The following is a 22,396-nucleotide window of genomic DNA, read 5'->3' as shown; positions in this document are numbered from 1 at the left end:
AAGTTTCCAAAGTGTCAAAAACGCTCAAGGGTGCGCTTCAGACAAGACAGCTTCCAAAACGGCAAATATTTTCAGCCGCTTTGGTCACTCGTCACGTGACTGACGACAAAGTTCGATCGCGCTGGTCATAGGGGAGCTGAAGGACCAAAAAAAGAAAAAAAAAGGGGGAGCTGAAGGACGTCTCTATTCTGACAGGTTGCCGCCGAACCGCGTCATACGCCAGTTGGCGCTTTGGTCACTCAGTGTCTCATTGAAAATGAAATGACTTCTGGCGTTTTGACGTTTTGGAAGCTTTTGGTTAGAATGAGTTGTTACAAGTCGTTACAAATACAGAAGTGGGCGCCGCACCGAACCGAGGCGGCCATGTTGCATCGTGACCGTAGGTAACCATGGAAACTGAGCGGAGCTGTGGGCTCGGCCTGTTAAAACTGTCACCACTGTGTAGTGTGAGGAAGGACGGAGGCACTGGTGTTGCATTCAGGTGCAGTCAGGCAGACGGCCGTCGGCAAACCAACCGGATGTCATTTTACTCCACCAGAGAAAGACGGTAAAACAATACCACATCACCATGACAACATGTTGTCACTTGTTTACATAGACGCTTGTTTATCCTGTTACATGCAGCGTCTGTTGTCTGTCTGACGTCTGCCCCATTTCACCTGAATGCAACATCAAGAATACGTTCAGATATGCAACCGCACCGCTAGATGGGGGGAATTCCTACACATTATACCTTTAAAACAACATCATAATCTCAGTAGACAGTGTTCTTGAAGCAGCAGTTCATCAAATGATTCTTCCTGTATCGGCTAAAAACTAGAAACTAAAAAAAAAAAAAAAAAGAGAAATCAGATGTTCTTTGATTTGTTGATGTGCTAATGAAGCGCGAGCGGCTCAGAGCCGGATCCGTCCCTCTGTGATGGAGCTGAAGATCTCCGGGGTCATGGGCACGTAGCCTCGCTGGTCGTCCAGGTAGAACAGTGGGTCGCTGACGGCCGCGGGGTCGAACCCGTCCTCCGCCAGCTTCACCTTCATCTGCTTGAACGTCCCCGTCACGGCCAGCGCGTCCTGCCACGGGGACGTCAGAGGGTTAGACAATGCAACCATGCAACAGGGAAAATCTAATTATTATCACATACACACACAACACTATATCAAGATTCACTATTCATCCATTTATTATTTATTTATTTTCTGGTCATTTAATTAATGTGAGACACTACAGGTGAATAGGGTTAAAAATTAAACTAACAGATATCACCATGAAACTTCCCAAGTTTATCATTCACATTAAGACAAATATTTTTTATATTGAAAGTTTGCAAATGTTATGTTTTAATATGTAAATGAGGCAATATCTAGTTAAATATGCGCTAATTTGCATATATTTCCAGAACAGAAATCTGAACAATGGATAAAGCTACTTTCAAAATTCTTGTTTTATTTTGTTGACACATTAGAGTCAGAAGTTTTTACAGAGGAGGATTTTGGATATCTGTTTTTATCACTCTGTAAATGAGAAAATACTGTCACCAGCCCTAAAAAAAACAACAAATGTCTCCATGTTTTTAGGAATAAAATGTTGTATAAATGAGGTTGTGAATGATATATCAACAATCCCCTCTGTAAAAACCTCTGTAAGCGGTTAGCATCCGCCGCTAACACCGTCTTCCCAGCTCAACACAGCGGCATAATAACATAAACCCGGAGGCTCCCGGTGTTGGTGACGGTCGGCTATCGGCCCACGGCTCCAGCACTTCACTCAGACTGTATTTCCTTTTACTTTGTTGTCATGACAACGGCTGCTGTCTGGGGCAGGAGGCTACACAGCTTAGCCCCGAGAGGAGGAGCCCAGTTTCAATGTTTTGTTTACAAAAAACTGCAATGGGACAAAACTCCAGACTCTACCTTTAACATGCACTTCAGTCGGATTAAGGCCACAATTAGATTAATTTCAGCTGTCATGTAAACGTACTGAGTGTTTTCATTCTGATACAGCCTCCCCTGCAGCTGCAGCAGCAGCAGCAGCAGCTGTGTGTTTTGTGTTTACCTGTATGCGGATGAAGCGCGGCCTTGCGTAGCTGGGCAGGTGGTTTTTGACGTGCTGATACGTGGCTGCGCAGTCAAAGTCCACGTTTTCCTTCAGCGTCAGTGCTGCCATTCCTATCCTGCCCTCGTGTCCTGCTCGGTCAAGGTCAGAGAAGAGAGAAAAACAAACAGGACTGATTGAATAAAACTCGTCTGAATACTGTTTCAAACTGTAGCAACATAAACGCCACAGTTTTTACAACACGTGCTCTCCTGCTTCTAATTCATCTCATGTGGTTTGTATTTACAACCGTTAATGATTAATCTGAAACTTCATATGAGACAGAACGTTAAAGAAGCTCAGACTCAGATGAAATAACATTGTACAAACGAAAAGCCTGTGTTTTATCAGCGTTAATCTTGTGCATATTCTCATTTGTCCAGGTCATAGTATCTCAAAGGAGTTTTAAATGGAAAGCAACTGGACTTGGTTATTTGTCTAGGAAGACAAATAACTGGTCAGATGCTACATGAACTGATGAAGCCTCTTGGATGAAGGTGAAACGTCTTCCTAGACAAATAACCAAGTCCAGTTGCTTTCGAGTTAAAACTCCTTTTAGATATCAGCGTTAATGTGATTATTACTTGGCACTATATGCTGAACTATACTCAAGGATCAATACCTCCGATCCAAAACATGTTTTAGGATCAATACTCATAATAAAGAATCAATACTTGCAGTGCAGTCTGCACTACTGTAATTTGGTCTGAACAACTATTTCCATCACAGTGAACAGTTATTCCTCTTCACCACATCTGCTTCCACCTCTGAGGCGAACTACGGTTGTTACGGTCGTGTAAATCAGTGCACTCCCCTCCACACACACATGGAAGAACTCATCGACCTCATGAGAGCAGGAGGATTCAAGTTTGGATGTTATTATTGAAGGAAAGTGTTTCTAATAAAAGAATAAAAAAAGATGATCTGTGATCTATTCGCTGTTATCTCAGAGAAACTGCAGACTATTCCTTAGCATAGTTTCATATATTAATATCAAAGAATTGATTCATGTCTATACTGTACCATGGTTACATTCTGGCATTTAATGTCTGTTTTCAGTGTTTTATTGCCACTGACAGAAAGATAATTTGTGTTTTAGGCCTGGACTACATGAATACGATATATTCCTAAACGCACATTTTTCTGTCCATTGGACCTCTCAACACGGTGATTTCACCCACATAAATGGAGATATTTTTAAACGGATAAAAAAAAGTGGAGAAATAAAAAAATATCTGAGCGGATCCGTGTAGCGATGTTAAACGAAGCTGGCGTTGACGCGATGACGTCAAGCGCCTAGCGACAAGCCGTTCGCCACAACAATGGCCGACATCTATGTGGTTATCTATGTGTGCTTTGCTCTTTCAGGTCTCATCTCAGCTCTACACATGAACGTAACGTTGTTGCAGCAACTGCACTCCACGTCTGCTGTGCCCGATATTACTGGATAGCCCCAAGCATCCACGGTTTAAAATCAAAATCTTCTGTGGTATTTTACATTTTGCTCATCGCCACCTATCGGCTGGGCGTGGCATTGCAGGCTTCAGAGGCGATCGTTTTCAGTTTTCCCTCTTCGTATGGACAGAGATATTTCTGTGGTGTGGACAGAGTTTTTTTTAAAAAAACAAGGACGAAAATATCCGGCCTCAGTCCAGGCCTCAGTTAGGGATGTCTGATAATATCGGCCCGATACTAGCATAATAATGTAATATCTGTCCATGTCGTTATCGGTTTTTCTGCCGATAATGAAAACCCGATAACGTAATGCCTGGACTTCGTAGTGAGATAAGTAGCGGTGGACCGTTGCTACTTAATTCGCTAAACAAATAAACAATGTTAATTTGTGGAATGCATCCAGTGCGGCATCACATCACAATAAATGTAGGCATTCCTGACAGGAGGTATGTTGTTAATTCGTTTTTTGGGAAAAAGGCCTGCATATCGGTATCGGTTATTATCAGAATCAGAAAGGACATCTACATATCAGATATCGGCAAATTTCCAATATCGGACATCCCTAGTTTTAGTGTCATTGAGACGTAACTATAATTTGAAACTGTCTCTGTTTTAGTTTCATCAGTATTGGTTATTATTGGTAATAATAGCAGCTTTGGTATCAGATGGGAGTGAAAGTCAGTGGTGTGACAACATCAGTACCTGGCACCTTGACGCCGTAGACGTTGGCCTCTGCGATGCTGTCCACCATCACCAGGTGGTCGGACACCTCCGTGGTCGCCACGTTCTCTCCTTTCCACCTGCAGCACAAACAAACAGGAATATCCAGAAATGACTGAGGTGATGAGGAAATAAAGGTTTGTCGTGTTTAATATTAATAATAGCTTCAGGGGAAATAAATATTGAAAGGTTTTGAATGGAGCCAAATGTGATTATAAACCAACCAAACTGACTTGAACTGAATAAAGAATAAAAACCTGTTCCCTCCGGTGTTTCCTGTGTGTTTCCTCCTCCTCCACTCACCTGAACGTGTCTCCGATCCGGTCCTGGAAGAAGACGAAGCCCTGCTCGTCCACCCTCAGCAGGTCTCCGCTGTTGAAGTACAGGTCTCCCTTCACGAACACGTCCCTCAGCTTCTTCTTCTCTGTCTGCTGCGTGTTCTTGGCGTAGCCGCTGAAAGGCGTTCGCTCCCCGATCTTTCCCACCAACAGACCGGTCTCTCCTGCAGGTAAGAGAGAGAGACTCGTGTTTAAAGGGATAGTTCAACATTTTGGCAAATTGGCCCATTACCATAATCCCTATAGTCATAGCAGTAGGTTCGTTACCTTTAATTGTCGGTGCAAGCTGTTTTTAGAACGGCGGAGCAGAGCCGTGAGCTGCTCAGAGCTACGCTACGGAGGCTCATTATGGGATTTCTTGGTTTCCCTCATCAAACTCATCAAATACACAATCCAACAACTCCACAACGCTCTGGTGGACAAGTTGTGAGCTGCACATTCACCACGCTATGAGATAATAACACAACGTTACCACACAGAGTTGTTTTAGAGGGAAATACATGCAAAACCGCTGATGCACGTTGCCTTCAGGGACAGTTTTTCATCAAGCAGTCTCTGTATTTCCCTCTAAAACAACTCTGTCTGGTAACGTTCTGTTATTATCTCATAACAACTTGTCCACCAGAGCGTTGTGGAGTTGTTGGATTGTGTATTTGATGAGTTTGATGAGGGAAACCAAGAAATCCCATAATGAGCCTCCGTAGCGTAGCTCTGAGCAGCTCACGGCTCTGCTCCGCCGTTCTAAAAACAGCTTGCACCGACAATTAAAGGTAACGAACCTACTGCTATGACTATAGGGGTCATGGCAATGGGCCAATTTGTCAAAAAATGTTGAAATATCCCTTTAAGGGGAGGCTGATTTACCTCTGGGCACTTCAATACAAAATCCTCTGGAGTCTTTGACTGGCTCCTCCTTCTCTGTGTCGTACCTGATGAGTGCGTACTTATATCCCATCTGAAACACAGGCAGAAGACTGGTTGTTTTTTTGCTCAGCTGTAAACACATGTCAATAGCAAGCGTCTAAATTTTAAAACTATGTGCGATAGTTTTGCAACTTTAACTAAAACGCAGCCCCAATACTCCAGAAACTTTTGCACAATTAAAGTGTGGCTTATGTAAAATATGAAGTCCATCAGTATGTTTTTATTCTCCTCTCCTCCCACAATTTTTGCTCAATTGACACCAAATGTGCTGCTCTGCATCTTCATGATCTACAGGGCATGAAAATGTTTGACTATAAACATAGACCGGCAGATTCTTGGAGTCATGGTTGATGAAGTTTGGCAACAGCAGCTTGGAGATAGAGCGGATCGCCAAATAACCAGAGGGTTGGAGGTTTGAATCCCAGTCGCTGTCGTAGTGTCCTTGGGCAAAACACCTTACCCACCTTGGCTCGTGTGAATGCGTATTTGAATGTTTGGCAGCTGTGGCTAAGAGTCGTAGCTCACCACCACCGGTGTGAATGTGGTGTGTTAATGCATAATAGTTTCTGTAAAGAGCTTTATAAACACAAGCCATTATTTTTAAAGAGATACGCCAACATTTTTTTTTTTACGAGTCTTGCCTCACTCCCGAGTCCATGACCAGCAGACACCATCCTTTCGACTGTGCGTGCAGTAACAAGGGAGATAGAGCCGTATCGCCCGTAATCAGCTTAGCTCAAACACTGGAAGTGTATAGGTAGTGTTAGCCTGCCCACACGAAAGAAACATGTTGGCGTATCCCTTTAATATTAAATATCAGAATTTGATTTTTTTTTTAAAGAGATTTTTCAAAAACATGTTGAATCCTGCTGTCATGTTAACAGCTGCAGTCAGTTTTTTTCCCCACGAATTAATCATTATTATTAAAAACAAATGACCAACATTTCCCTGCTGTCAAGATGAAATATGTAGATTTTCAGTCCATTTGTGGAGCCTCAGACCAGGTTGCATCTTTAGCCAGTGAGCTCCATGAGTTATGGGCTGGTGCTTAGTGTCAGAGGTTGAGTTCAAGTCTGACTAATGCAAAAATGTAAATTGTAATGACAACTTTCTTGTTGTTTTCCTATTCTGCCTCTTGTTGCCTATTTTTTAAAATGTATTATTATTTAACCTTTATTTATCCAGGCAAGCAATTAAGAGGGTGCTAAAAGTAAAAGAAAAAACAAGGTTATCAATTACAGCAGCCTGTAATGAAACCTGTGTTTTTCTGATCCGATCTGACCTTGTGTAGAAAATGCTCTTTGCCGATGGCTCCGACTTTCCCGACGTAGTTGACGAAGCCGATGTTTCCCTCCGTGGCTCCGTAACATTCACAGATACGGATCTTCCCGAAGCGCTGCAGGAAGTCGGCCCAGGTGTCGGCTCTGATCCCGTTCCCGATGGCCAGTCGCACTTTATGGTCCCGGTCGTTGTCTTTCTGCAGCGGAGGCCACGCTCAGGTCAGAAAACACCTCATATAGGCTACTGTCAACAGGCACCAGCTGCTCACACTTAATCATTATTAAAGGGATAGTTCAACATTTTGGCAAATTGGCCCATTGCCATAATCCCTATAGTCATAGCAGTAGGTTCGTTACCTTTAATTGTTGGTGTAAGCTATTTTTAGAACGGCGGAGCGAAGCAGCAGGCTGCTCAGGGCTACGCTACGGAGGCTAAGGGAATTTCTTGGTTTTCCTCATCAAATACACAATCCAACAACTCCAAAAGGCTGTCGGGGACAAGTTGTGAGCTGCACATTCACCACGCTATGAGATAATAACACAACGTTACCACACAGAGTTGTTTTAGAGGTAAATTCATGCAAAACCACTGATGCGCGTTGCCTTCAGGGACAGTTTTTCAGCAAGCAGTCTCAGTATTTACCCTGTATTTACCTCGAAAACAGCTCTGTTTCGTAACGTTCCATTATTATCTCATAACGTGGTGAATGTGCAGGTCACAACTTGTCCACGAAAGCGTTTTGGAGTTTTGGGATTTTGTATTTGATGAGTTTGATGAGGGAAACCAAGAAATTCCTTTAGCCTCCATAGCTGAGCAGCCTGCCGCTCCGCTCCTCCATTCTAAAAATAGTTTACACCGATAAATAAAGGTAACAAACCTACTGCTATGACTGTAGCGATTATGGCAATGGGCCAATTTGCCAAAATGTTGAACTATCCCTTTAACTCTGCCTATATGTGAGGCTGTCGAGCTTTTACCTTGGGTGCATTGCAGAGGTAGCGCATGATTTCTCCGATGTACTGGATGACGGTCACATTGTGTTTCCTACAGTCGTCCCAGAACTGAGAGGCCGAGAATTTACGCCTCAAAACCACAGTGATGCCTAAAAAAACCACAAAACACAAAGAATCAGGGACAAGTCATAAACATATGAACTTTAGGACTTTGAAATAACAAACAGTGGGGGTAAAAAATCAGAGCGTGTAACTCGCGGTCATTTATCTGTTAGTTTAACCTTTAATAAACTCATGTGTGTGCAGCTGTGAGCGATGTGAAGGAGGTGAAGGAGGTGAAGGCAGAGTTTGGGGTCTGGACCTTTCTCTATGGATCCACAGAGTCCCATCAGGAAGCCCGCGCTGTGGTACAGAGGCAGGTAGACGTAGATGATGTCGTCCGACCGAACGCCGGCGACACACTGGAGGAAAGACGCCATCCACAGCCTCTCGTGGTTGATGACCGCCGCCTTGGGAAGCCCTGAAGGACCACATGGGGTTGTTTCATTTGTTTTATTTGTTGGGATCCTCATTAAGCTGCGCTCTAGAGCAGCGCTAGTCTTCCTGGGGTCCACAAAAACCAGTACATTTAAACATACATCTACAATCACAACACGAAAAAGACAAGACAAAGTCAACAAAAACTTAGATTAAATCTGCACAATCAGATTGTCATCTACATCAAAGAACGTGTGTAAGATACTCCAATGTAGCCTACAGTGTAGGGCTGTCCCAATTATCATATTTAGATAATCGAATATTCGCAGACATAAAATCGATCAAAATCGAAGCTTCGACGGCTGCGGGGGTGCGCGATGGTAGCGGAAATAATGAAAGTAGTGGCAAGCAAATGCTGCATATCTCCAAAATCTGGTAGGTTTCCAGGATGCCAAGTCGCCTATTCATTTTAATGTAACAATTGCCGATTAGAACCAGTGTCAAAAAGGAAAAAAGGAAGAAAAAAAAAACAATCGATCACAGACTTCATGATTGATTACCATGGCAACGAACAACGCTTCGAAGCTTCTAATTTTTTGGGTCAGCCCTAGTACAGTGGTTATAAAATAACATAACATAACATTACATAACATAAAATAAAAGGCTAAAACAAATGAAAATGACAAGAAACCCCCTACGACCCTATACATAAAACCCTTTGTGTGCATGTGTATGTGAGCGTATGTTAATTTTAATTTTTAAATTCCAAGATATCTTTTTATTTGCTTTTTGAATGTTAGTTTGTGTGTGAGTTTAGTTATCGGCAGTGGTGAAGGAGCTCCATGCTTCTTTCATTGATCTGCTTCAAAAAGTTGGTGTTTGGGAAGCGTTGTGTTGCCTGTCTGGTGGCGTATGTACAGTAGTATATGAATCATGAATGTGTTTTAGCTGATTGAATTGGTATAAAGGTGTTTTAAACTGTAATGTTTTCCATGTTTTCCATATTTCGCACATTCTGTGACATAAACTGTAAACTGTTTTCTTGTCTGTAACAACATCTATCGCACGCCTGTCCGTCCTGGGTGAGGGATCCCTCCTCTGTTGCTCACCCTGAGGTTTCTCCGATTTTTCCCTGTTAAAAGGGTTTTCTATGGAGTTTTTCCTCAGTGGATGTGAGGGTCTAAGGACAGAGGATGTTGTTATGATGCCATGTAAAGCCCTTTGAGACAAACTGTTTGTAAAAACGGGCTATACAAATAAAATTGCCTTGCCTTGCCTTGCCATATTGAGAGAAGTAATGCAGCATTGACTCTGTCCTCTACTGTTAACCGCTGTAGACAGCAGTGCATGTTGTACTGTTATTGTGTGGACATTGCAAGTGAAACAAAGGAGGAGGTTTACCTGTGGTTCCTGAGGTGTAGATGTAGAGAGCAGGACTCTTGTAGTGGACGTGGGCCCTCAGATGGGGGGACAGAGGGTCATCAGACTCCTGCTCCATCTTGTCAGAGAGGCTCTCGATGCCCTCCACCCCGCAGTCCTCCCCCAGGACGAAGACCCGGACGCCCTGCTCCTTCAGGGCCGGCAGCACCTCCTCCACCGCCCCGCGCAGGTCTGACACAGACAGACAGACAGACAGACACAGACAGACAGACAGACAGACAGACAGACAGACAGACAGACAGACAGACAGACAGCAGCGCTTCTCAGTTAAAACCACTTCTACAGACTCATGTGATGTCATCCTCTTCTTTCTATCCTCTAGTTTACCTCAGTTTTATTCAGATGCTCTTAGTTTTACTTTATACTTATCCCATCTTATCTCCTTTTATCATGTACAGTGCCATCATGCAAAAGTATTTCTGTACGTAGGCTACAGAGCCCCAGGCAGCGCTGCTCTTCTGCCCAATACACACATGAAGCTTCACTTTTAATTCAAACAAACTAATGCGACAGCCACAATTGTTACATTTCATCACTGAGACCAGCATTTATCTCCTAAAAAGAATGTAACCAGCCGGTGGTAAACCTCTAAAAACCTGCGGGTAAGTTAATTAGCGATCGTTTTTTCTCCCGGGATGACGACGGAGGTTGGCCGGCCGACGAGCTCTCCGGACGGGTGGTGTCTCTGTGACGAGCCGTTGATCTGCTCCACAGGTGGAGCTTCACTTCTAAACGTCTAAACAGCCGTCATGTGGATAAACCAACCTCACACTGGGGATCTAAACAGCTACTTTATCGCATGAAGAAATATCAAAACTTAACAAAGTGACGTAATAACAGCGCTACAGCGAGAAATAAAACAGCTGCCGGTTGCCGCAAGATGCATTCTGGGAAACTTGAAGTGTGCCTCTGAAAAATCTCCGTCTGAAGGGCCAGATAGCCAGACCACTTCACCCTAACCCTCGTCTGAACCAGAATCGGGACGCCACCACTTCACGTTGTTTTGTGAAGCACTTTATAAACTTGTGTTTTTAAAGGTGCTGTGTGAATAAAGTTAATATTATTATTATTAAAGCAGAAGTAAGTGATCCGGTGGTTTTGGCTAACTTCCTGTCAGCCGATGGAGTTAGCAGTCCCCGGTTGTAGGATACAAGGAAAGTTTTCTCCTCGGCTTACAGCAGAGCAGAGTGACTGACAGACCCGTGTTTCAGACCAAACACTCTATGTGTCATGGCCCTTGGTCTTCCGCCATTTAGTGGCTCGGTTTTCTGTTGTTGGACTCTTAGTTTCTGTGTTCCCCTGTTTAGTTTAGTTCCTGTTTTATTTTGAAGTTCTGTGTTGTGTCTTGTCCTAGTTTCCTGTTTTATTTTGAAGTCCTCGTCTTGTCTTCCTGTGTTTTCCCTCCTCAAGCACATCTGTCCTGTGTTTCACATCGTCAGCCCTGCCCTGCTCCTTGTGTGTGTCTCCACCAATCAGGTTTCTTTGCCCTCCTGTCTCCTCACCTGTTGCTTGTTGGTTTGATTAGTTCTGTTGTATTTAGTCTCATGTTTCTTTCAGTTCCGTGTTGGGTTATTGTTTGTCGTCATCATGGTGTTCTGTTCTCCTGGCTGTTGTAGCAATTAAAAGCTCAGTTTGCAAGAAATCTGCCTGTACGCTCCTGCATTTGGGTCCTTCCTCCTACAACCCTGACACTATGTAAGTGATTGCTGTCGGAAGGTATAACTATTTAAGACTTGTATTAACACAAACATTCCGCTTACTTCTGCTTTAAGTAGAAAAATCTGACAGTGGAGCAAGTTTTTCTTTCTTATTACATGCTCAAAAAACTTGCTTTCACTGGCAGATTTTTCAACTTATTTCGGTAACACTTAATTTGAAGGTATCGTCATAAGATTGACATGACACTGTCATAAGAGTGACATGACACCATCATGAACGTGTCATAAACATTAAGTGTCATTCAGTTAACCCTAACCCTAAAAAAACCTAACCCTAACCCTACAAACACCGAATGACACTTAATGACAACGTTATGACATTGACATAATGTTTATGACACGTTCATGATGGTGTCATGTCACTCTTATGACGATACCTTCAAGTAAAGTGTAACCCTTATTTCTAATAAAAATTTGTTTGAAACAAGTGAAAATGATCTAAAAACAAGTTCATTTTTTAGGTGATGAGTCTTATTAAGTGGAAAGAGATTAGTTTTGACTAGAAATGAGACATTTTGACAAGAAATAAGACAAATATTCTTGGAAAGATTTGGAGTTTTTACAGTGTGTAAGGTGACGTTGAGTTCCGCTTACTTCTGCTTTAAGTAGAAAAATCTGATAGTCGAGCAAGTTTTTCTTTCTTATTACAAGCACAAAAAAACTTGCTTTCACTGGCAGATTTTTCTACTTATTTCAAATAAAAATTAGTTTGAAACAAGTGAAAATGATCTAAAAACAAGTTCATTTTTTTTAGGTGAGGAGTCTTAAAGCAGAAGTAAGCGATCCGGTCATTTGGGCTAATGCTGCGTTCCAGGCAGGCTTTTGAAACCGTAAGTTACAGCTTCAAGTCACGACTTACGACTTTGTAGCGTTCCAGGCAACCCACAACTTGCGTTTCCCCGACCTGTTTTACCTGTGAAAGTCACTATAACGGCCACTCGTAACTTCCGACCTGTGAAGTCGTACCAGATTGAACTGGTACGACTTCACAGGTCGGAAAAACACGAGTTACGGGCTGCCTTGAACGCACCATAACTTCTTGTCAGCCGACGGAGTTAGCAGCCCCCGCCCTCGTCATGGATCTATTGGTCCTCGTCCCTACGTCACCACATTCAGGCGCATCCCTTGGCTGCACACACAGAGAGGACCGCCCCTTTATGCCGTTCTCTCTCCTCATTGGATAAAATTTGTAGGATACAAGAAAAGTTTTCTCCTCGGCTCAGAGCAGAGCAGAGTGACTGAGAGACCCTTGTTTCAGACCAAACACTCTATGTAAGTGATTGCTGTCGGAAGATATAACTATTTAAGACTTATATTAACACAAATATATCACTTACTTCTGCTTTCAGTGGAAAGAGATTAGTTTTGACAAGAAATGAGACATTTTGACAAGAAATAAGACAAATATTCTTGGAAAGATTTTGAGTTTTTGCAGTCTTACCTGCCCCGGCCACCAGCACCTTGGCGGAGCAGCAGGAGAAGCAGTGCAGCAGAGACTTGGAGCGGATGTTGTGGTTGAGCAGCGCCGCGGTGCAGCCCAGCTTGGCCAGGCCGAGCCACAGGAACACGAACAGCGGCTCGTTGGCCAGGAACAGGGCCACCGTGTCCCCCCCGCGGAGCCGCCCCTGCGCCGCCAGCGCCCGCGCCGCCTTGCTGCTCTCTCTGTCGGCCTGGCGGTAGCTGCAGCTGCCGCCCTCGAACAGCAGGAACGGTTTGTCCGGCTGCTGCGCCGCTTTGTCTAAGAAACAGTCCAGGATGCTGTAGAACGGCTTCTGCGTCTTGAACCTCCTGACGCGCACTGCGATCCGGAGCGCGGCCACGGCGTAGCCCAGGTCGCTCAGGAAGAACGGGTTTCTGACGTAGAGCAGCAGCGGCACGAGCAGCAGCCCCGCGAGAGCCGTCACCAGAAAGTAGCAGTCAAAAAACATGATGGGATGGAAGATGGAAGAAGAGAAAGAAGAAGAGAAACAGACCAGAGAGAGTGACAGAGTGTGTGTCTGTGCAGCTCCGGACGGTTCAACTCTCTGCAGCTGAAAACACCTGCACACACACACACACACACACACACACACACACACACACACACACACACACACACACACACACACACACTAGAGGGTGTAGATACACGCCTCCTGAACTTTGATACAACTTCTCCTCAATGGGAGTTACTGTCGGCCGGGCCAGCGGGCAGCGGGGGGGGCCCTGCTCGATCCCTCTTTAAAGGGATAGTTCAACATTTTGTCAAATTGGCCCCATTGCCGTAATCCCTATAGTCATAGCAGTAGGTCTGTTACCTTTATTTGTCGGTGCAAGCTATTTCTAGAACGGCGGGGCAGAGCCGTGAGCTGCTCAGAGCTACGCTATGGAGGCTAAGGGAATTATTTGGTTTGATGAAAAACTGTCCCTGAAGGCAACGCGCATCAGCGGTTTTGCATGAATTTCCCTCTAAAACAACTCTGTGTGGTAACGTTGTGTTATTATCTCATAGCGTGGTGAATGTGCAGGTCACAACTTGTCCACCAGAGCGTTGTGGAGTTGTTGGATTGTGTATTTGATGAGTTTGATGAGGGAAACCAAGAAATCCCATAATGAGCCTCCGTAGCGTAGCTCTGAGCAGCTCACGGCTCTGCTCCTCCGTTCTAAAAACAGCTTGCACCGACAATTAAAGGTAACGAACCTACTGCTATAAAGCGATTATGGCAATGGGCCAATTTGCCAAAATGTTGAACTATCCCTTTAAAGAAAGCCCCAAAGAGTGCAGCGTTAGGGTTAGGAAACATGGCTCCAACTAAACACACGGTGAGTTTCCTACAAAGAAGGAGACAGAGGAGGAAACAGAGAAGGAAACGGGGAAGGAGAAAGAGAAAGAGACAGAGAAGGGAACAGGAGACAGAAGGAAACACAGAAGGAGACAGGGAAGGAAACAGAGATGGACATAGAGAAGGAAACAGGAGACATAGAGGGAAACAGGGAAGGAAACAGTAGACGGAAACAGGGAAGGGGAAAGAGAAGGAAACGGGGAAGGAAACAGAGATTGACATAGAGAAGGAAACAGAGAATGACATAGAGAAGGAAACAGAGAAGGAAGCAGGGAAAGAGACAGAGAAGGAAACAGAGAAGGAAACAGAGATGGACGTAGAGCAGTAGCCCCGTGAGAGCCGTCACCAGAAAGTAGCAATCAAAAAACATGATGGGATGGAAGAAGAAGAAGGAGCAGAAGAGCAACAGACCAGAGAGAGAGAGAGTGTGTGTCTGTGCAGCTCCAGACGGTTCAACTCTCTGCAGCTGAAAACACCTGCACACACACACACACACACACACACACACACACACACACACACACACAGAGAGAGTGTGTGCGTTCACGCCTCCTGACCCTTGATACAACTTCTCCTCAATGGGAGTTACTGTTAGTTTAGTTGTTGGCCAGTAGACTGGTCCTGACCGCGGGGGGCCCTGCTCGATTCCTCTTTAAAGAAAGAAACTCCAAAGACCGAGTGGGTTCGGGTTAGGAAACATGGCTCCAACCAGAGTCGGCCCAAGGCATAAGCGAACTAAGCCCCTGCATGTATGAGTAATGATTTCTATAAGAGCAAAAATATATTAGCCTATTGTACAAAAACCACAATTTAATGTCAACAGAGTTTCTGCTGCTGCTGATGTAGTTTCTGTTTAAATCTAAAGGCTGATGGATTTAATTTTGAGGGGGGCAACCGCCATTCTGACATCCCTTCCGTGGACCAGATGGTTTTGGGAGCTGGTGGATCATTGTCGAGTCCTTCTGACCTCAATTTGTTTTGATACTAGGCTACATGTTTTACCCGGTTTCGCTGTCAAAGACAAAGCCAAAAATACTTTATTCTTCCGTTAGGTACTTCATTTGCGGAAGGACATCAACAGTGCAGGAGCAGCAACACAATAATCCACACATCCCTACCACAGACATACAGTACATACCCAACACAATAATATCACACATTCCTACATACCACACATAAGTACAAGTACTCGCAACAAAGGTAAAAAAGGACACATATAAAAATAAAATTAGTTAATAGAAAAAGTTATGGTGGGAGTTGAGAAGTCGAATAGAGACATCCAAAGATTCACATCCCTTCAAAAAAAAAAGAGTATAAATGTAGCAGTTTACTTTAAAATGGTTCAAATATATTACTGCTGAATAAATCTGCAACATGTGATGTGCATTTTTTGGGGGAAATATGGCTCCTGTCCTGATATAATAGTCTGTAGACATCATCATCATTCAACTTTTTCACATGGTCTGGTGTTAAAAAAGCAAACTAACAAATTGAGAATAGTTTTGAATCGAGAATCGATTTTGAATCGAATCGTGAGACACCCAAAGATTCCCACCCCTAATTTATCTGACCGTATTATCCTGTCCTGAATCACTAATGTTTAGACAGGGTTAGAGAGATCTGAAAACTGTTGCATTTTTTTTTTTTTTAAGCATATTTTTTGGGCATTTATTAGGGGTGTGACGATACACTCAGCTCACGAGACGAGACGAGACACGAGATTGGGCTCACGAGATCGAGACGAGACGAGATTTTAGTATATATTTTTTTTGGCTTTTCATGCCTTTATTTGATAGGACAGTTGAGAGTGTGACAGGAAATGGGAGGCAGAGATGGGGGGAATGACATGCAGGATAGGGCCGTCCGACGCGGGACTCGAACCGGGGCCGCCTGCAGCGAGGACTACAGCCTCAGCACATGGGGCGGGTGCTCTACCAACTGAGCTAAACACCGCCCCAACGAGACGAGATTTTAAGAAAACTATACAATGACAAAATATCTGACTGGACCAACAGACTTTTATTTAACCGAGTTGCAAATGCATTTTGAAATGTTTCATTGTAACTATTTACATGCATGATGTAAGCATGAGCTTTAAATACATTTCTTCTTCCACAAATTGAACAAAAATTTATAAAAGTTAAAATAAATTAAATAAAATTAAATATTTATTTCTTTTTTTCAAGTGCAAACAATATAGTGTTTCCTCTAGGATTTTTTTAAGTAGTGGCAGCGACCCCCCCCCCCCCCCCCCCCCAGTGCCCAAGTCCCCTACTCCTACTACTAAGTAATGGTAACTGGTATGGAAACCCTGCTTTACATTTTTTAACATAAAAAAAAGAAAAAAAAATCTGTCTCGCGAGATATTTTTAAAAAAAAAGAAAAACAATCTTGCGAGACAGATTTTTAACGCGACGAGAAATATTGTCAAGTTTAAAGGGATAGTTCACCCTAGAATGATATTTCGCTCATTATCTACTCACCCTCATGTTGACTAAGGGCTGGAAGAATTCTCAGAGTCCTCCGTCCCTTCTCTGAGTTACAGGGGGTCTTGGCGTAGCAGTGCATGTCCATATAACGGTAGCAAAGGGACACCAGAGCTCTTCGTAAAAAAACACACACAAAAAAACATCCAAATACCTCCATGCTGCTCGTATGTAATGTCCGTCTTGTGCTGAAGCCCCAAATTGCGTAATTGTCCCGAAAAAAATTAAATAAGTCTATATTTTAAGCTTGTTTGTAGCGGAAGCTTCTCGAAGCTCCTCTTCCTGGTCCGTCCAAATCTCGCGTGATTCGCAGTAACCGCACTGACACCGGCGCAAATCACGCGAGATTTGGACGGACCAGGAAGAGGAGCTTCGAGAAGCTTCCGCTACAAACAAGCTTGAAATATAGATTTATTTAATTTTTTTCGGGACAATTACGCAATTTGGGGCTTCAGCACAAGACGGACATTACATACGAGCAGCATGGAGGTATTTGGATGTTTTTTTGTGTGTGTTTTTTTACGAAGAGCTCTGGTGTCCCTTTGCAACCGTTGCATTGAAATGCACTGCTACGCCGAGACCCCCTGTAACTCAGAGAAGGGACGGAGGACTCTGAGAATTCTTCCAGCCCTTAGTCAACATGAGGGTGAGTAGATAATGAGCGAAATATCATTCTAGGGTGAACTATCCCTTTAATCTTGTCACACCCCTAGCATTTATGCCTTTATGGATAGTAGCCTACAGTTGAGACATCCCGACGCAGGATTCGAACCATGAGGCCGACTGCAGCGAGGACTGTGCCTCTATACATGGGGCGCCTGCTCTAACCACTACGCCACGTGACGCCCCCAAGACTGTTGCATTTCAGTAGAACGGCTGTGTCGTGAATTCTAGTGGGTTGGTGGTTGGCTTCATGTCGTTGCTCATGTAGCTTGGACTGTGTACGTCACGTATCACTTTGATGTGAAGTTGTGAACTATTTCAATTTTACTTTCAATTTTACTCACTGGATGTGGTTTAGCTGCCTGGAAATGTGTGAGAACCGTTGTCCCTTTTTTGAGGGAAGCTGTGCAGTAAATGTTCTCAAGATTGTGACTGTGTCTCAAAACCACCTTATCATGTCTCTGTCAGCACATGCAGTGGTGGTTCTACTTTATATGGTAAAACCCTCCTCAAAGACAGAGAGATAGACGACATAGCAACAGGTGTGTGTGTGTGTGTGTGTCTGCAAACTCTGAATGTAGAATGTTTATCAGAAGAGAAACACACATTTCAGGACCCTGACTTGTATCATCAGATGGAGCAGATGCTGTAGAATAAAGGGTTGGCTATAGGCTAACAATATAATCATAGAAAATAAAATGTTTAAACGTATCCTCTGGCAAACAGAGAGGGGGGAAAGACATGCAGGAAAGGGCTGCCCGCTGCGGGATTCGAACCGGGGCCGCCTGCAGTGAGGACTGTAGCCTCAACATGGGGCAAGTGAGCTAAACACCACCCCAGATCTGTTCGACATGTTACATCATTTTTCCAGAGGACAAACTTGATCTTCAGAGTAAAAGATGATGAGTTTGTCTCTCACTGTTTTAAAGAACCAACATAATGAACCCTCCTCTTCCTTTTCTCACTGCAAAAATTCAAAATCTTACCAAGAATATTTGTCTTATTTCTAGTGAAAATGTCATTTCTAGTCAAAATAAATCTCATTCTACCTAAAATAAGACTCATCACATTTAAAACGTAGCTTGTTTTTAGACACTTTTTTAATTTTTCAAGCAAATTTTCCACTTAAAATAAGTAGAAAGTAGTAGTAGTTTTCTACTTATTTCAAGTGGAAATTTGTTTGAAATAAGTGAAAATGATCTAAAAACAAGTTCATTTTTAGGTGATGAGTCTTATTTTAAGTGAAAAGAGTTTAGTTTTGACTAGAAATTAGACATTTCTACAAGAAATAAGACAAATATTCTTGGAAAGATTTTGAGTTTTTGCAGTGCTCTTCCTCCTCCTCCTCTTCTTCTTCCTCCTCCTCAGTTATTTGTTCGGCCAGACAACTGTCACCGACTCGTCACCATAAATAAGAACTTAATCATTAGATGAATCAACACATTTATAAACGTCTAAACCTCAGATTTGTACAGAAACTCTGAGTGGATCTGTTCCTCTCAGACAGTCAGACCGTTATAAACGACGTCACAGAGAGAAGTTAATTATCAACGTTGTTCTGTACAAACAACAGAGGACGAGACCAGATCTGCATTTCTCTGTTTGACCTGGATCAGACGACTCACACTGTGACATTTAAATAAAATGCACAAAGCTCAGATGAAGCAAAGCTGGAAACAAGTGTAGCCTACTTGTGAAATAAATGAAAATGACCTCAGGTCACACAGTGAGGCCACAGAGCCGAGGGTTACCAACGCGTGAAGTTTATTATTGTTCACAGACTCATTCACACTGGGACAAACACTCGTTCTGATTTAATCGCTGCTGCTGCAGAATAAAAAAATACAACTTTATGGTTTTGAATCAAAGATTAACTTCCTGTCGTCTCAACATCTTTGATATCTGAAGCAACAAACTGACCATAAAAGAATAAAACTGTTTCCTGTCACATAATACTGTAGCATGTCAGCAGGTCAGCACAAGGTCAGAGGTTCCCAGTTGGAAAAGAAATTGTAGCCACAATTGTAAGAAAAAAAGAAAGAAAGATGAGAAGAAATGGTTAAAATCGAAAATAAAATCATGCAGATAAATCTTCCTCCTCTTCTTCCAGATTTCTGATTGGTCAGCTCCAACGTTAAAGGGACAGTTCAACATTTAGTCAGATCCTCCTCTCACCATAATCCCTATAGTCATAGCAGTAGGTTTGTTACCTTTAATTGTCGGTGCAAGCTGTTTTTAGAACGGCGGAGCAGAGCCGTGAGCTGCTCAGAGCTACGCTATGGAGGCTAATATAGGATTTCTTGGTTTCCCTCATCAAACTCATCAAATACACAATCCAACAACTCCACAACGCTCTGGTGGACAAGTTGTGAGCTGCACATTCACCACGCTATGAGATAATAACACAACGTTACCAGACAGAGTTGTTTTAGAGGGAAATACAGAGACTGCTTGATGAAAAACTGTCCCTGAAGGCAACACGCATCAGCTGTTTTTCATGAATTTCCCTCTAAAACAACTCAGAGTTGATCGGCCGTTCTAAAAATAGCTTGCACCGACAATTAAAGGTAACAAACCTACTGCTATGACTATAGGGATTATGGCAATGGGCCAATTTCCCAAAATGTTTAACTATCCCTTTAAAGTGAAAACATCAATTTGAACAGTTTGTATACACAAATGAATATATGAACCTGGGTATCATTTGAATAGTTTAGTATTGAATGCACAATCACAAGGAACATGTAGGCCCAGTTGATTATAATATAACACAGTTTTACACAGTATTTACAGTCGTGGGTCCTTGGACTGTTTATCTCTGTAAACTGAGTATTTGTCTCCATCCAGTGGTTTTCCATGTTTGTTACACCTAAAATTTGTTTTGTTTTACAGTAACCTGTGATGAGAAAAAGCAGAACAAACACACACATGAAAACTAAATCTGGTTTTACAATAAGAATTACTTTATGTAGGAAAGTCATTAATATTTACAGACACTGGCTCAGGAACCTTTTCACTACAGGTTAAAAATAACATCAGAGACATGTCAGGGTTTGTGTTTTCATGTTGATTTTATACATTTTATACATTGTAAACTTGTTCTTATTGATTATTTGGAAGGCATTTATCATATCAATGTACTATCATTGATATTGTCATTATTATTATTATTATTATGTGAGGAAAACAGCCGTTTCTCTTCATGAAGAGAAGTCCAATAACCTCTGTAGTTAACAACAGTCCTGATTATACAGGTTAATATCCTATTTATATTGTGACCTGTCAGTTTTTACATTTAAAGGGATAGTTCAACATTTCGGCGAATTGGCCCATTGCCATAATCCCTATAGTCATAGCAGTAGGTTCGTTACCTTTAATTGTCGGTGCAAGATATTTTTAGAACGGCGGAGCAGAGCCGTGAGCTGCTCAGAGCTACGCTATGGAGGCTCATTATGGGATTTCTTGGTTTCCCTCATCAAACTCATCAAATCCAACAATCCAACAACTCCACAATGCTCTGGTGGACAAGTTGTGAGCTGCACATTCACCACGCTATGAGATAATAACACAACGTTACCAGACAGAGTTGTTTTAGAGGGAAATACAGAGACTGTTTGATGAAAAACTGTCCCTGAAGGCAACGTGCATCAGTGGTTTTGCATGAATTTCCCTCTAAAACAACTCTGTGTGGTAACGTTGTGTTATTATCTCATAGCGTGGTGAATGTGCAGGTCACAACTTGTCCACCAGAGCGTTGTGGAGTTGTTGGATTGTGTATTTGATGAGTTTGATGAGGGAAACCAAGAAATCCCATGAGCCTCTGTAGCGTAGCTCTGAGCAGCTCACGGCTCTGCTCCACTGTTCCAAAAAAATAGCTTGCACCGACAATTAAAGGTAACGAACCTACTGCTATGACTATGGATTATGGTAAATGGGCCAATTTGACAAAATGTTGAACTATCCCTTTAACTCTCTCCTCTCCTGAGATGAATCCTCCATCTGCAGCCTCTGGATGAAGGTGTTTATGTTTCACTACACACTGCTGAAGTGACACTGAGAGATGAGTTTTGTCCCTGAGGTGGAAGAAGTTCATCGCCATGACGACAGCGGTTCATCATTCATAGTTTGATGTTTCCCGACGTGATGGAGCTGAAGAGCCGAGCGCTCAGAGGGACGTAGCTCTTCTCCCCGTCGTCCAGCACCAGCAGACGCTCCCGGACCCGCCCGGGATCGAACCCTTCCTCCACCAACTTCACCTTCATCTGCTTGAACGTGGCCGTCAGCTCCACGGCGTCCTAAAACATCATCACAAACACAATCAAAGACTTGGTTATTTACATTTTAAATGAAGCTGAGACACTACAGGTCAATAGGGTTAAAAAAAAATTAACTAACAGATATCACCATGAAAGTTTATCACTCACATTAAGACAATTATATTTTGTGTTACAAGTTTTGTCAAATCCTGTGTTTAAATAGGCTATGTAAATGAGGCAATATCTAATTAAATATGCGCTAATTTGCAAACATTTCCATAACAGAAATCTGAACAATGTATAAAGCTACTTTCAAAATGCTTGTTTTATTTTGTTGACATATTAGAGTCAGAAGTTTTTACAGAGGAGGATTCTGGATTTTATTGCATGTTTTTATTGTAACTACATTACCTGTTCCATCTAGTTGTATTGCCACTAGTTTGCTTGTGTGTTTATTGTGAAGCACTTTGGTCAACCTGGGTTGTATTTTTAAATGTGCTATATAAATAAATATGTATTGTATTGTATTGTATTGTATATCTTTTTTTATCACTCTGTAAATGAGAAAATACTGTCACAAGCCCTAAAAACATACAATGTCTCCATGTTTTGAGGAAGGTTTGGTGTCTGTAAGTGCTGCTGAAGTGGAGATTTCTAGCTCAGAGTCTGAGTCTGAAAAACTCTTTCTGAGAAAACGGACTTTAAAGACTTGGACTGTAAAACTACAGAGATTGTTAATGTAAATCCTACTTTTATTATTTGTTGCTGATATAA

General features: G+C 42.7%; 2 protein-coding genes across 2 annotated transcripts in view; both read right to left on the bottom strand.

Moving 5' to 3' along the window:
• Nucleotides 1-578: 578 nt before the first annotated feature.
• Nucleotides 579-13,375, bottom strand: LOC146989391 (long-chain fatty acid transport protein 2-like). The gene is made up of 10 exons (XM_085804859.1): nucleotides 12,837-13,375; nucleotides 9,639-9,848; nucleotides 8,122-8,280; nucleotides 7,785-7,909; nucleotides 6,809-7,003; nucleotides 5,467-5,557; nucleotides 4,568-4,766; nucleotides 4,247-4,344; nucleotides 2,051-2,181; nucleotides 579-1,068 (listed from the first exon to the last, which is right to left on the bottom strand). Exons 1-10 carry the CDS (start codon nucleotides 13,321-13,323, stop codon nucleotides 895-897), a joined length of 1,869 nt encoding a protein of 622 aa, XP_085660985.1. The 5' UTR covers nucleotides 13,324-13,375; the 3' UTR covers nucleotides 579-894.
• An 8,014-nt stretch (nucleotides 13,376-21,389) lies between these two features.
• LOC146989390 (long-chain fatty acid transport protein 2) overlaps nucleotides 21,390-22,396 on the bottom strand; it is a 21,869-nt gene continuing 20,862 nt past the window's right edge. Inside the window, exon 10 of the mRNA XM_085804870.1 lies at nucleotides 21,390-21,661. Coding sequence (XP_085660996.1) covers nucleotides 21,485-21,661 — 177 coding nt within the window. The 3' untranslated portion in view covers nucleotides 21,390-21,484. The remainder of the gene's footprint in view (nucleotides 21,662-22,396) is intronic.

Source organism: Trachurus japonicus, chromosome 3, assembly GCF_045865225.1.
Source record: "Trachurus japonicus isolate A0001 chromosome 3, Traja_1.0".
NCBI lineage: Eukaryota > Metazoa > Chordata > Actinopteri > Carangiformes > Carangidae > Trachurus > Trachurus japonicus.
This window is presented reverse-complemented; position numbering and strand designations above follow the sequence as displayed.